Genomic DNA, 15894 nt, shown 5'->3' on the forward strand with positions numbered 1-15894 from the left:
GGACGCTCCTGGATTAGAGAGGGTGCAGAGGAGATTCACCAGGAAGCTGTCTGGATTAGAGAGGGTGCAGAGGAGATTCACCAGGATGCTGTCTGGATCAGAGAGGGTGCAGAGGAGATTCACCAGGATGCTGTCTGCATTAGACAGCATGTCTTATGAGGAAAGGCTGAGGGAACTCGGGCTGTTATCTTTGGAGTGGAGGAGGATGAGAGGTGACTTGATAAAGGTGTTCACACGATAAGGGACAGACTGAGTGGACAGCCAGAGACTTTCCCCAGGGTGGAAATGGCTAATACAAGGGGGCATAATTTTAAGGTGATTGGTAGGAAGTATAGAGGGATGACAGAAGTAAGTGTTTTACACAGAGTGGTGAAACTGTGGAATTCATTGACACAGACTGCTGTGGAGGCTGTCATTTGGTATATTTATGGCAGAGGTTGATAGGTTCTCAATTAGTAATGGTGTCAAAGGTTATGGGCAGAAGGCAGGAGAATGGTGGGGTTCAGAGGGATAATAAATCAGCCTTGATGAAATGGCAGGGTAAACTCGATGGCACGAATGGCCTAATTCTGCTCCCATGTCTTATGCACACAGTAACGAAGGGATGTGGCATATCTCATCAGTGAGGGCTCTGGGACATGGTATTACAATTCAATGAGACATTAGCAAGTCCACACTATTGTGTATTGGATGCACTTATGGTCCACCAGCGAAAGAAGGACACCACTAATCTGGAGAGGGTGAAGAAGGGAGAGTGAGATCATCAATCAGAGTTACAGGGAAGTAGTCACCCCTAAGATGCAGGAGGCGGGTAGCTGGGTGACTGTCAGGAGAAGGAATGGGACGGTGAATAAGCAGTTAGTGCAGAGCACCTCAGTGGCCATTCCCCTCCCTTCGGAGTGTTGGGGTGACCTCCCGGGGAAGGCCACAGAGATCGGGTTGCTGGCACTGAGCGTGGGTCTGTGGTACAGAAGGGAAAGAGGGAGAACGGGAGGGATAGTGACAGGGGACTCAATAGTCAGGGGAACAGACGGGAGATTCTGTGAACGTGAACAGGACACTGAATGGTAAGATGCCTCCCAAGTGCCAGGGTCAGGGACGTCTTGGATTGCGTCCACAGCATTTTGGAGAGAGAGGGAGAGCAGCCAGATGTCTTGGTACTTAATGGTACCAATGATAAATATAAATTATAAATCAAAGTATTGAGTATAAGAGTTGGAATGTTATGGTGAGGTTGTATAAGATTTCGGTGAGGCCGAATTTTGGAGTATTGTGTGCAGTTTTGGTCACCGAATTACAGGAAGGATATTAATAAGGTTGAAAGAGTGCAGAGAAGGTTTACAAGGATGTTGCCGGGACTTGAGAAACTGAGTTACAGAGAAAGGTTGAATAGGTTAGGACTTTATTCCCTGGAGCGTAGAAGAATGAGGGGTGATTTGATAGAGGTGTATAAAATTATGATGGTTATAGACAGAGTGAATGCAAGCAGGCTTTTTCCACTGAGGTTAGGGGAGAAAAAAAGCAGAGGACATGGGTTAAGGGTGAAGGGGGAAAAGTTTAAAGGGAACATGGGGGAACATGGGGCTTCTTCACACAGCAAGTGGTGGGAGTGTGGAATGAGCTGCCAGATGAAGTGGTGAATGCGGGCTGACTTTTAACATTTAAGAAAAACTTGGACAGGTACATGGATGAGAGGTGTATGGAGGGATATGGGCCGGGTGCAGGTCAGTGGGACTAGTTCTATGGGAGTAGGAGATGGCAGATGCATCAGTCTTCACTGTGGAAGACACTAGCAATGTGCCAGATGTTGTAGTGTGTGAGGGAAGAGAGGTGAGTGCAGTTACTGTTACAAGGGAGAAGGTGCTCAAAAAGCTGAAAGACCTAAAGGCGCACAAGTCACCCAGACCAGATGAACTGCACCCTAGGGTTCTGAAAGAGGTAGTGGTAGAGATTATGGGGGCATTAGTAATGATCTTTCAAGAATCATTGGGCGCTGGCATGGTTCTGGAGGACTGGAAAATTGCAAATGTCACTCTCCTTTTTAAGAAAGAAGGGAGTCAACAGAAAGGAAATTATAGACCAATTGGCATGTCTTCAGTGGTTGGGAAGATGTTGGAGTCAATTGCTAAGGATGAGGTTATGGAGTACTTGGTGACACAGGAGAAGATAGGACAAAGTCAGCATGGTTTCCTTAAGGGAAAATCTTGCCTGACAATCATGTTGGAATTCTTTGAGGAGATTACAAGAAGGATAGATAAGGGGGATGTAGTGAGTGTTGTATATTTGGACTTGCATAAGTCCTTTAACAAGGTGTCACACATGAGGCTGCTTACCAAGTTAAGAGCCCATAGTATTACAGGAAAGTTACTATGTGGTTGGAGGATTGGCTGATTGGTAGGAGGCAGAGAGTAGGACTAAAAGGATCCTTGTCAAGTTGGCTGACAGTGACTAGTGGTGTTCCGCAGGGGTTGGTGTTGGGACCGTTTCTTTTCATGCTGTAGATAGATGATTTAGGTGATGGAATAGATGGCTTTGTTGCCAAGTTTGCAGCTGATACGAAGGTTGGTGGAGGGGAAGGTAGTGTTGATGAAGCAGGTAGGATGCAGAAGGACTTAGATGAGGAGAATGGGTAAGAAAGTGGCAAATAAAATCCAATGTTGGAAAATGAACGCCTTGGAGTTTTCCTTTACCCTACTCGCCAAGGCCTTCTCATGCCCCTTCTTGTTCTCCTCAGCCCCTTCTTAAGCTCCTTTCTTGTTACCCTATATTCCTCAACCTTCCTAAACCTCATCAATGCTGCCGCCTTCCACCTGACTAGATTTTCCACTTCACTTGTCACCCATGGTTCCTTCACCCTACCATTCTTTATCTTCCTCACCAGGACAAATTAATCAGGTGCCAATCAATATTAGGGAAGTTAAAGTCACCCATGATAACAACCCTGTTATTTTTACACCTTTCCAAAATCTACCTCCCAATCTGCTCCTCGGTATCTCTGCTGCTACCAGGGGGCCTATGGAATACTCCCAAAAGAGTAACTGCTCCCTTCCTGTTCCTGACTTCTACCCATACTGACTCAAAAGAGGATCCTGCTACATTACCCACCCTTTCTGCAGCTGTAATAGTATCCCTGACCAGTAATGCCACCCCTCCTCCCCTTTACCCCCTCTCTATCCCTTTTAAAGCACTGAAATCCAGGAATATTGAGAATCCATTCCTGCCCTGGTGCCAGCCAAGTCTCTGTAATGGCCACTACATCATAATTCCATGTATGTATCCAAGCTGTCAGTTCATCACCTTTATTCCTGATGCTTCTTGCATTGAAGTACACAGACTTTAGCCCTTCTACCTTACTACCTGTACACCCTTTATTCGGTTTCTCTTTCCTCAAAGCCTCTCTATATGTTAGATCTGGCTTTACTCCATGCACTTCTTCCAGGGCTCTATCACTCCGGGTCCCATCCTATGAGAATAGGTTGAGTGAACTCGACCTTTTCTCCTTGCAGCGAAGGAGGATGAGAGGTTACCTGATAGAGATGTACAAGATGATGAGAGGCATTGATCGTGTGGATAGTCAGAGGCTTTTTCCCAAGGCTGAAATGGTTACCACAAGAGGATACAGGTTTAAAGTGCTGGGGAGTAGGTACAGAGGAGATGTCAGGGCTATATTTTTTACTCAGAGAGTGGTGATTGTGTGGAATGGGCTGCCAGCAATGGTGGTGGAGGCGGATACGATAGGGTATTTTAAGAGGCTTTTAGATAGGTACATGGAGCTTAGAAAAATAGAGGGATTTAGTAAGCCTAGTAATTTCTGAGGTGGGGACATGTTCGGCACAACTTTGTGGGCTGAAGGACCTGTATTGTGCTGCAGGTTTTCTATATTTCTAAATGGAGAAAATCCAAAAATTTGAAATGCAAAATGACCTGGGAGTCCTTGTGCAGAACACCCTGAAGGTCAACTTGCAGGTTGAGTTGGTGGTGAGGAAGGCAAATGCCATGTTAGCATTCATTTCAAGAGGTCTAGAATACAAGAGCAGGGATGTGATGCTGAGGCTTTATAAGACACTGGTGAGGCCTTACCTTCAGTATTGTGAACAGTTTTCGGCTCCTCATCTGAGAAAAGATGTGCTGGCATTGGAGAGGGTCCAGAGAAGGTTCACAGAATCATTCTGGGATTGAAAGGGTTATCATAGGAGGAATGTTTGACAGCTCTGAGCCTGTACTTGCCAGGATGTACTTGCCAGAAGGATGAGGGGGGATCTCATTGAAACCTTTCGAATGTTGAAAGGCTTGACAGAGTAGATATGGAAAGGATGTTTCCCTTGGTGGGGGTCTAGGACAAGAGGGCACAGCCTCAGAGTAGAGGGGCATCCATTTGAAACAGAGTTGCGAAGAACTTTCTTTAGTCAGAGCGTGGTGAATTTGTTACCACAGGCAGCTGTGGAGACAGCGTTACTGGGTGTACTTAAGGAACAGCTTGAAAGTTTCTTGACATCAAAGGTTCTTGGCATCAAAGATTATGGGGTGAAGGCCAGGTAGAGGGGCTGAGGAGAGGAGTAAAGGATCAGCCATGATTGAATGGTGGAGCAGATGATGGGCCAAATGGCCTAATTCTGTTCCTTTGTCTTATGATCTAAGAATTAGAATCAGAATCTGGTTTAGTATCACTGGCAGGTGCCCTAAAATTGTAATGCATGATAAAAGCTATATTGAATATCAGAAACTCATCGAATGCTGAAAGGCATTGATAGAGTGGATGTGGAGTGGATGTTTCCTATGGTGGGAGAGTCTAAGACTGGAACACACAACCTCAGAATAGAGGGGAGTCCTTTTAGAATGGAGATGAGGAATTCCTTTAGCTAGGTAGCTGCCTCGGGCAGCTGTGGAGGCTGAGTCTTTGGGTATATTTAAGGTGGAAGTTAATAATTTCTTGATTAGTCAGGGCATGAAGGGTTATGGAGAGAAGGCAGGAGGTTGGGACTGAGAGGAAATTTAGATCAGACACGATGGGCTAAATGGCCTCATTCTGTTCCTACGTCTCGTGGTCTAAGTTTCTTGGTTCAAAGTTCAAAGTAAAATTTATTATCAGAGTGCATACAACCCTGAGATTCTTTTTCTGCAGGCACATTTAGCAAATCTATAGAACAGTAATGGTAAACATCAGGAACTGTTAACTGTAAACAAACTGTGCAAATGCAGATATAAATAACTAGCAATAAATAATGAGCATGAAATAACAACACAGTCCTTAAATGAGTGTAACTGTCCCCTTTTGTTCAGGAGCCTGATGGTTGAGGGGTAGTAACTGTTCTTGAACCTGGTGGTGCAAGTCGAGAGGCTCCTGTACCTTCTACCCGATGGCAGCAGTGAGAAAGAGCCTGGCCTGGGTGGTGAGGGTCTCTGATGGTGGATGCTGCTTTTCTACAGCAATGTTTCATGTCGATGTGCTCAATGATGGGAGGGTTTACCCGTGATGTACTGGGCCAAATCCATTAGCTTTTGTAGGATTTTCCACTCAAAGGCATCGGTGTTCCCGTACCAGGCTGTAACGCAGCCGGTTGGCACACTTTCCACCTCACATCTATAGAAGTTTGTCAAGGTTTTTGATGTCATGTCGAAACCCCACAGACTCCTGAGGAAGTAGAGGACTGTAAGGCTTTCTTTGCAATTATATTTATGTGATGGGTCCAGGACAGGTCCACTGAGATAGTGACACCCAGGAATTTAAAGTTCTCCACCTCTAACCCTTCAACGATTTCTGGCTCATGGACGTCTGGTTTCCCTCTCCTGAAGTCAACAACCAGTTCTTGTCTTACTGAGATACATCTCCTCCCGTACGGTAGCAATGAGAAGAGGGCATGTCCTGGGTAATGGGGGTCCTGTCAGAGTCGGGTTTAATATCGCTGACAAATGCCATGAAATTTGTAGTTTTTGTGCACAATCACAAACCTTCCCATCTGGCGTCCTGCTGTTGGCCTCCAGGACAATGCGGAAGTCGCCGTGAAGGAAATGCTGAGGGAATTTGCCCAGCAGCGTCGGCAGAGCGACGGAGAGCTGGCGGTGAGCGCAGAGGAATTCATGGATGATGGGACTCCAATCAGGTTGACTGTGAAGATCGATGAGGCAGAGGTGAGCTTCTCCACGTACACACAGAGGTTAGACATGATCCAAACAGGAACAGGTTCTCCATCTTTCCAATCTAACACACAGGCAGTGGTCATCAGTACACCTCTCGAGTTTATTCCATCTCCTATTCACCAAGAAAAATCTGTCAACTTCCTCTGTAACATTAATGTGTTCTCTCTACTGACCCCCCCATCCTCTCAACCTGCTGTCCACTCTGTACAATCCCTCCTTTCTTGTACCCGTATCCCTCCCTCTTTAACCTCCCCCTCTCTCTGCCCCACTCCCACCACCCTTTCCCCCTCTTCCCCCTTTTCCCCCTCCCCTAACATCTCCCCACCTCCCCTACCCCTCTCCTCCACACTGCCCCGCTCCCGCCACCCTTTCCCCCTTTTCCCCCTCCCCTAACATCTCCCCCTCCCCTAACATCTCCCCACCTCCCCTACCCCTCTCCTCCACACTACCCCGCTCCCGCCACCCTTTCCCCCTTTTCCCCTCCCCTAACATCTCCCCCTCCCCTAACATCTCCCCACCTCCCCTACCCCTCCCCTCCACACTGCCCCGCTCCCGCCACCCTTTCCCCCTTTTCCCCCTCCCCTAACATCTCCCCCTCCCCTAACATCTCCCCCTCCCCTAACATCTCCCCCTCCCCTAACATCTCCCCCTCCCCTAACATCTCCCCCTCCCCTAACATCTCCCCACCTCCCCTACCCCTCTCCTCCACACTGCCCCGCTCCCGCCACCCTTTCCCCCTTTTCCCCCTCCCCTAACATCTCCCTCTCCCCTAACATCTCCCCCTCCCCTAACATCTCCCCACCTCCCCTACCCCTCCCCTCCACCTTTTTCTCTATCTCTATCTCACTCTCTTTCCATCTCTTTTTCTACTTTTCACCCTCACTTCCTTGCTCTCCAATCCCCTCACATTCTCAATTGCAACAACACTTTCTCTGTGTTCCTTGGCCAATCTCCCCCTCGTGATCCCTCTCAACTCCTGCCCCCTTCCCTCTCCATCGACCCTCTCACCCTCCATCCTCCTGTCTCCTCCAGGGAACGGCCGTGTTTGATTTCACGGGCACCGGACCGGAAGTATTTGGGAATTGCAACGCTCCTCGAGCTATCACCCTCTCGGCACTCATCTACTGCCTCAGGTGCATGGTAGGGCAGGATATACCCCTCAATCAGGTGAGTGTTCCCTGTCTAGGGGTGAACGGGGAGGGGGAGGGGAACAGAGTGCGGGGAGTTAATGAAGAATAAACAGGGAGGGAGTTATGAACAGAGGGAGTACGTGAGTGAACGGGGACAGAGTGAATGGGGAGCACGCGGGTGGACGGGGAGTGAACGGGGAGTACGGGAGTGACCGGGGACGGGGGTTATCAGATGGAGTTGTGGGTGGAGTGTGTAGGAGCTGATGGTTACAGCGAGTAGTAATAAGACTGGGGCTGTGTTATCTGGATGCTCTGTGTTTGTCACTGGTTGGGTGGGTCATGATGCTGGAGAGGTGGTATGATTGACTGAAGAGGGAGTGAGTTACTCGGAGGGTTAGCTCTGCACTGATCTTTGGGATCGGGTGATCCCCCATCTCTGCCCGCTCTCTGTCCCGTCACCGCCCGCTCTCTGTCCCGTCACCGCCCGCTCTCTGACCCGTCTCCGCCCGCTCTCTGACCCGTCTCCGCCCGCTCTCTGACCCGTCTCCGCCCGCTCTCTGACCCGTCTCCGCCCGCTCTCTGACCCGTCTCCGCCCGCTCTCTGTCCCGTCTCCGCCCGCTCTCTGTCCCGTCTCCGCCCGCTCTCTGTCCCGTCTCCGCCCGCTCTCTGTCCCGTCTCCGCCCGCTCTCTGTCCCGTCTCCGCCCGCTCTCTGTCCCGTCTCCGCCCGCTCTCTGTCCCGTCTCCGCCCGCTCTCTGTCCCGTCTCCGCCCGCTCTCTGTCCCGTCTCCGCCCGCTCTCTGTCCCGTCTCCGCCCGCTCTCTGTCCCGTCTCCGCCCGCTCTCTGTCCCGTCTCCGCCCGCTCTCTGTCCCGTCTCCGCCCGCTCTCTGTCCCGTCTCCGCCCGCTCTCTGTCCCGTCTCCGCCCGCTCTCTGTCCCGTCTCCGCCCGCTCTCTGTCCCGTCTCCGCCCGCTCTCTGTCCCGTCTCCGCCCGCTCTCTGTCCCGTCTCCGCCCGCTCTCTGTCCCGTCTCCGCCCGCTCTCTGTCCCGTCTCCGCCCGCTCTCTGTCCCGTCTCCGCCCGCTCTCTGACCCGTCACCGCCCGCTCTCTGACCCGTCACCGCCCGCTCTCTGACCCGTCTCTGCCCCATCACAGGGCTGCCTCACCCCAGTGAAGATCGTCGTTCCGAAGGGCTCCATCCTCGACCCCTCGTCGGGGGCCGCCGTGGTGGGGGGTAACGTACTGACCTCGCAGCGGGTGGTGGATGTAATTTTCAAGGCGTTCAGGGTCTGTGCGGCCTCCCAGGTGAGTGTGAGCCAGCGGGCTGCGTCCCTGTAGAGATGAAGGATCAGCTTTACTGTCACAGGTACAGTCCGTCAGGACAGAGACTATCCTTTGTGTCGATGGCCCACACAGTCGGAGGATGTCCTGGGGGCTCACAGTGTCCCATGCCCACAACTTACCAACCCTAACCTGGACTGTGGGAGGAAGCCCACAGGGGCATGGGGAGAACATGCCAACTCCTGACAGACAGTGTTGGGCTGACTGGCACTGTAACAGTGTTACACTAGCTGCCCCCAGCTTCACCATAACTGCACAGTACGTCACCTCACATGGTCACACAGCTCAGGGAGATGCCCTTTGGCCCAACCAGTGCATGCTGGCCAAGATCACCTACTAGCCAGCCCCACTTGCCTGCGTTTGGCCCATATTGACTGAACCTTTCCTGTCCGTGTCCCAGTCCAAATGTCTTTTAAATGTTGTTAATGTAGCTGCTTCAACCACTTCCTCTGGCAGCTTGTCCATACACCCTCGACTCTCCGTCTGTAAGAAGCTGCCTCTCGAGTCCTTCAAATACTTTATAAATCTCTTCCCTCTCCTCGTAAGCCTGTTCCCTCAGTGAGTCCATAGGTTGTTCAGTTTCGCAGTGTGAAACTCCCTTCGAGACCCTCCCTCTCCCCTCACCCTCCCCCTCCCCTCCCCTCCCCTCCCCTCACCCTTCCTTCCCCGTACCCCTCACCCCTCCCAACCCTTCCCCCTCCCCCCTCCTCCCTCCCATCTCCCCTTCAGCCCCTCTCTCTCATCCCTCTCATCCCCCTCCCCTCCAGTCCCTCTCTCTCACCCTCTCCCCATCTCCCCTCACCTCCGCCTCCAACCCCTGCCCCCACCCCCTACCCCCCACCTCCCGCTCCCACACTCCCCACCTCCCGCTCCCACACTCCCCACCTCCCGCTCCCACACTCCCCACCTCCCGCTCCCACACTCCCCACCTCCCGCTCCCACACTCCGCACCTCCCGCTCCCACTCCCTCTAACTCTCACTTGCTGCTCTTCCCAGGGCTGCATGAATAACGTCACGTTCGGCAACGAGCAGGTGGGCTACTACGAGACTGTGGCTGGAGGGTCTGGAGCAGGCCCAGGGTGGGACGGCCGAGGAGGGGTCCACACCCACATGACCAACACACGGATCACAGACCCTGAGATCCTGGAGAAAAGGTACTGACCCAGGGATGTCACCCGGACCGGCTCTCGGAAGAAATGAAGGTTTATGGGGACAAGGTGGGAGAGTGGGGTTAAAAATAAACAGTGATGATTAAATGGTGTAACAGATTCATAGAATGCTACAGCACAGGACGGGCCCTTCTACCCACTTTGTTGTGCCCGCCCTTTAACCTACTCTAAGATCAATCTAACCCCTCCCTCCTACAGAACCCTCCATTTTCCATCATCAGTGTGTCTCTCTAATAATATCTTCAATGCCTCTACCACCACCCTGACAGCGTGTTCCACACACCCACCACTCCGTAAAAAAAAAATCTTCCCTATACTTTCCTCCAATCACCTTAAAACTATACCCCCTTGCACCCTGCACCTTGCAGCCATTTGCACCCTGGGTAAAAGTCTCTGACTGTCCACTCATGTTGTCCTGCACTCCTCTTTCAAGCCACTTCTCATGCTCCTTCACTCCAAAGAGAGAAGCCCTGCCTCTCTCACTCTCTCCTCTCTAATCCAGGGAGCGTCCTGGTGAATCTCCTCTCTAATCCAGGCAGCGTCCTGGTCAATCTCCTCTCTAATCCAGGCAGTGTCCTGGTGAATCTCCTCTCTAATCCAGGCAGCGTCCTGGTCAATCTCCTCTCTAATCCAGGCAGCGTCCTGGTGAATCTCCTCTCTAATCCAGGCAGCGTCCTGGTCAATCTCCGCTCTAATCCAGGGAGCGTCCTGGTGAATCTCCTCTCTAATCCAGGCAGCGTCCTGGTCAATCTCCACTAATCCAGGGAGCGTCCTGGTGAATCTCCTCTCTAATCCAGGCAGCGTCCTGGTCAATCTCCTCTCTAATCCAGGCAGCGTCCTGGTGAATCTCCTCTCTAATCCAGGCAGCGTCCTGGTCAATCTCCGCTCTAATCCAGGGAGCGTCCTGGTGAATCTCCTCTCTAATCCAGGCAGCGTCCTGGTCAATCTCCGCTCTAATCCAGGGAGCGTCCTGGTGAATCTCCTCTCGATAGTCCTGCAATGAGGCGACCAGAACTGAGCACAATGTTCATGGTGTGGTTGAATTCCCTAATGCTGACCCTACGTTTAATGGTTCTGCATTCTTTGCTGGATTTCCTCACAGGTATCCCGTGGTCCTGAGGAGGTTTGAGCTGAAGCCTGGTTCAGGGGGTAAAGGACGTCACTGTGGAGGGGATGGAGTCATTCGGGAACTGCTTTTTCGAGAGAATGTCATCCTCTCGGTGCTGACAGAACGCCGAGCTTTCCAACCCTACGGACTAGACGGTAAAAATGGAAGACTTCATAAATCAGGGTATTGGATTTGGGAGATGGGGTACGATGTTAAAGTTGTATAAGTCGATCTTCCTCCTCTTAAACCCATCACCCCTACTGGAAGTTTATGTAGGGGGAAAAGATTAGATTAACCACATTCCTCCCCACTCCTTCAGGCGCATCAGGCGACAACCTTTGTGTCTGTCTCTCTCATGAGGCCGAGTTGTGAGCCTGGCACTCAGCTCAGCACAGATTGACCTGGCGCAAGACCGGGACCTGGCTCAAGGAGCGGGGCCAGGCTCGAGACCAGGACATGGCTCAAGGAGCGGGACCTGGCGCGAGACCGGGACCCAGCGCGAGGAGAGGGACTGGCTCGAGACCGGGACCTGGCGCGAGGAGTGGGCCAGGCTTGGGACCGGAACCTGGTGCGAGGAGCGGGCCAGGCTCGAGACCCAGACCTGGCACTCCAAAGTCCAGATGCAGTTGCTATGATACCATGAGCATTGTGGAGTAGGTTAAAATGTTAGCACAACATTGTGGGCTGAAGGGCCTGTACTGTACAGTACAGTTCTATGTCCCTTCATTGCCACTGGGTCCACAAACCAACAGGTGCTGGAAACATCCTGCAGGTCCACCCGCATCTGCGGGAAGAGAAACGGAAATACTGAGCAGGAGGGTGTGACCGGCAGGGAATCACAGACTGGATGCAAGTTAGCTGGAGTTCTAGAATTCAGTGTTGACTCCAGAAAGCTGCACTGCCCGCGGGGTGGGGTTGGGAGGAAGGATTGGTACAATGCAGTGTTGTTCCTCATAGGGGCATTACGTGAGTGGGACTGGGGGTGGGGGAGAGGCATTTCACACAGGTGGGATCGAGCGGACTGAAGGGCATTTCACGTGGGTGGAACTAGGCTCGTTTCAGGCTGTCGAGACCATTGGATGTTTTGGACGGGGGAACTGAGATTTCAGGTGGGTGGGACTCTGGGATATTTTGGGTGCGTGAGGCACAAAGGGGGACATTTCAGATTGTTGGAAAGGGGTGTTTGTTTTGGACAAGTGCGAACGGGATTGTTTCACACACAAAATGCTGGAGGAACTCAGCAGGCCAGGCAGCGTCGATGGAAAAGAGTACAGCCGACGTTTCAGACCAAAGCTCTTCAGCCAAGAGTTTCGGCCGAAAATGTCAACTGTACTCGTTGCCATCGATGCTGCCTGACCTGCTGAGTTCCTCCAGCATTTTGCGTGTGTTGCTCGGATGTCCAGCACCTGCAGATTTTCTGTTTGTGATGGGGTTGTTTCAGGTGGTCAGGATCGAGAGCTCTGTTTCAGTGTGAGAAACTGCAGGGAGTATTTCGGGCAGCTCTGATTGAGGGTATCTCCAGTGTGCAGGACCAGGGGGGTATTTCGGGAGGGTGGGACTGGGGATGTCTCGGGTGGGCAGGACCGGGGGAGTATTTTGGGAAGGTGGGATTGGGGATGTCTCGGGCGGGCTGGATCGGGGGAGGTATTTCAGGAGGGTGGGATTGGGGATGTTTCCGTGTGGGCCGGACCGGGGGGGGGGGGGGGGGGGGTATTTCGGGAGGATGAGATTGGGAATGTCTCGGGCGGGCCGGACCTGGGGGGTATTTCGGGAAGGTGGGATTGGGGATGTCTCGGGCGGGCTGGACTGGGGGAGGTATTTCGGGAGGGTGGGATTGGGGATGTTTCCGTGTGGGCCGGACCGGGGGGGTATTTCGGGAGGGTGGGATTGGGGGTGTTTCCGTGTGGGCCGGACCGGGGGGGTATTTCGGGAGGGTGGGATTGGGGATGTCTCGGGCCGGCCAGACCGGTGGGGGGGTATTTCGGGAGGGTGGGATTGGGGGTGTTTCCGTGTGGGCCGGACCGGGGGGGTATTTCGGGAGGGTGGGATTGGGGATGTCTTGGGCCGGCCAGACCGGTGGGGGGGTATTTCGGGAGGGTGGGATTGGGGGTGTTTCCATGTGGGCCGGACCGGGGGGGGTATTTCGGGAGGATGGGATTGGGAATGTCTCGGGTGGGCCGGACCAGGGGGGTATTTCAGGAGGGTGGGATTGGGGATGTCTCGGGTGGGCCGGACCAGGGGGGGTATTTCGGGAGGGTGGGATTGGGGATGTCTCGGGTGGGCAGGACCGGGGGGGTATTTCGGGAAGGTGGGATTGGGGATGTCTCGGGCGGGCTGGACTGGGGGATATTTCGGGAGGGTGGGATTGGGGATGTTTCCGTGTGGGCCGGACCCGGGGGGTATTTCGGGAGGGTGGGATTGGGGGTGTTTCCGTGTGGGCCGGACCGGGGGGGTATTTCGGGAGGGTGGGATTGGGGATGTCTCGGGCCGGCCAGACCGGTGGGGGGGTATTTCGGGAGGGTGGGATTGGGGGTGTTTCCGTGTGGGCCGGACCGGGGGGGTATTTCGGGAGGGTGGGATTGGGGATGTCTTGGGCCGGCCAGACCGGTGGGGGGGTATTTCGGGAGGGTGGGATTGGGGGTGTTTCCGTGTGGGCCGGACCGGGGGGGGTATTTCGGGAGGATGGGATTGGGAATGTCTCGGGTGGGCCGGACCAGGGGGGTATTTCAGGAGGGTGGGATTGGGGATGTCTCGGGTGGGCCGGACCAGGGGGGGTATTTCGGGAGGGTGGGATTGGGGATGTCTCGGGTGGGCAGGACCGGGGGGGTATTTCGGGAGGGTGGGATTGGGGATGTCTCGGGCGGGCAGGACCGGGGGGGTATTTCGGGAGGGTGGGATTGGGGATGTCTCGGGTGGGCCGGACCAGGGGGGGTATTTCGGGAGGGTGGGATTGGGGATGTCTCAGGTGGGCAGGACCAGGGGGTTATTTTGGGAGGGTGGAATTGGGGATGTCTCGGGTGGGCAGGACCGGGGGGGTATTTCGGGAGTGTGGGATTGGGGATGTCTCGGGCGGGCCGGACCGGGGGGGTATTTCGGGAAGGTGGGATTGGGGATGTCTCAGGCCGGCCAGACCGGTGGGGTGGTATTTCGGGAGGGTGGGATTGGGGATGTCTCGGGTGGGCCGGACCAGGGGGGGTATTTCGGGAGGGTGGGATTGGGGATGTCTCGGGTGGGCAGGACCGGGGGGGTATTTTGGGAGGGTGGGATTGGGGATGTCTCGGGTGGGCAGGACCGGGGGGGTATTTCGGGAGGGTGGGATTGGGGATGTCTCGGGTGGGCCGGACCGGGGGGGTATTTTGGGAGGGTGGGATTGGGGATGTCTCGGGTGGGCAGGACCGGGGGGGTATTTCGGGAGGGTGGGATTGGGGGTGTTTCCGTGTGGGCCGGACCGGGGGGGTATTTCGGGAGGATGGGATTGGGGATGTCTCAGGTGGGCAGGACCAGGGGGGTATTTTGGGAGGGTGTGATTGGGGATGTTTTGGGTGGGCAGGACCGGGGGGGGGTATTTCGGGAGGCTGGGATTGGGGGTGTTTCCGTGTGGGCTGGACCGGGGGGGTATTTCGGGAGGATGGGATTGGGAATGTCTCGGGTGGGCCGGACCAGGGGGGGTATTTCGGGAGGGTGGGATTGGGGATGTTTTGGGTGAGGATATTGTGTGGAATCAGCCGTTTTTCCTTTCACTGCCCCTCTGGGTTCTGGTCTGTATGCAGGAGGGGAGCCCGGAGCACGGGGACTCAATCTGCTGATCCGCCAGGACGGGAGAACCATAAACCTTGGTGCAAAAACATCTGTCGCCATCGAGCCTGGGGTGAGAGAACAGAGGCACCATCACACCGTCCCACGCTGTGCCAATGTGTGTGTTATCATCGTCACACAGAGACACTCTTTCTCACACTCATACACTGCCACGCACACGCATACCCTCGCACTCGCACACTCAGACACAGAGAGACTCTCACACTGTCATGCTCTCTCTCACACACAGATATACACAATCCCACCAACACATGTTCACAGACCCTCCCCCTCCACTACTAGGAGTAGTAGTTTCCCACTACTCTTGGTGACTTTGTACACATGAGTTTTTAGTTTGATCCCTTCTTTTATTTCCATAGTTATCCAAGGCTGGCTCTCCTCACCCTCACTGTCCTTGCTTTTAACTGGAATATACTTTTGTTAAGCACCGTGAAAAATATCTTTGAAAGTCTTCCACTGTTCCTCAATCATCCCACCATATAGCCTGTCTACACTAGCCAAATCCTCCCTCATCCCATTGTAGTGTCCTTTGTTTAGGCATAATACACTAGTTTTAGATCAAACTATTGCACCCTCCATTTGTATGAGAAACTCTTTCATACTGTGATCACCCCTTTCCAAGAGGATCCCTAACTACAAGATCTCTAATTTTACCTGTCTCATTGCTCAGGACCAGATTTAAGCCAGCAAGTTCCCTTGTAAGTTCAGTAACATGCTGTTCAAAAACAGCTATCACACACGCTTTCTCTGAAGATCTCTTCAAGACCGCTTTGACCAACTTGATTTACCCCATCTATGTGCAAGTTAAAGCCCCCATGATAACTGCTGTGCCATTCTTACATGTCTCAGATATTTCAGTTTATTGTCTGTGTCACTGTAATGTTATTACTCAGTGGCCGATAGACAACTCCCACCAGTGATTTCTTTCCCTTCACTATTCCTAATCTCTACCCAGATGGATTTAACATTCTACTCCTTAGATCTTACATCATCTCTCTCTATCACCCTGATCCCATCCTTAATTAAGAGCACTGCCCCACCTTCCTGCCCATCCTTCTGTGTTACCTGATATCCTTGGATATTTAATTCCCAATCCTCTCCGCCCTGTAACTACATTTGTTTTGAATACAACAGGCATTCAGATAAAGTGATCTTACACTCATTGTACTTTTTAAAATCTAGTAATCTTTTAC

At 53.1% G+C, this 15894-nt stretch overlaps 1 protein-coding gene across 1 annotated transcript in view; it reads left to right on the forward strand.

The window, feature by feature from the left end:
- oplah (5-oxoprolinase, ATP-hydrolysing) overlaps nucleotides 1-15894 on the forward strand; it is an 86600-nt gene that overhangs the window by 65062 nt on the left and 5644 nt on the right. Inside the window, exons 18-23 of the mRNA XM_059971597.1 lie at nucleotides 5983-6129; nucleotides 7171-7305; nucleotides 8423-8572; nucleotides 9605-9762; nucleotides 10880-11040; nucleotides 14656-14753. Of these exons, the coding sequence (XP_059827580.1) occupies nucleotides 5983-6129; nucleotides 7171-7305; nucleotides 8423-8572; nucleotides 9605-9762; nucleotides 10880-11040; nucleotides 14656-14753 (849 nt within the window). The remainder of the gene's footprint in view (nucleotides 1-5982; nucleotides 6130-7170; nucleotides 7306-8422; nucleotides 8573-9604; nucleotides 9763-10879; nucleotides 11041-14655; nucleotides 14754-15894) is intronic.

This window comes from Hypanus sabinus, chromosome 6 (assembly GCF_030144855.1).
Source record: "Hypanus sabinus isolate sHypSab1 chromosome 6, sHypSab1.hap1, whole genome shotgun sequence".
In the NCBI taxonomy this organism is placed as follows: Eukaryota; Metazoa; Chordata; class Chondrichthyes; order Myliobatiformes; family Dasyatidae; genus Hypanus; species Hypanus sabinus.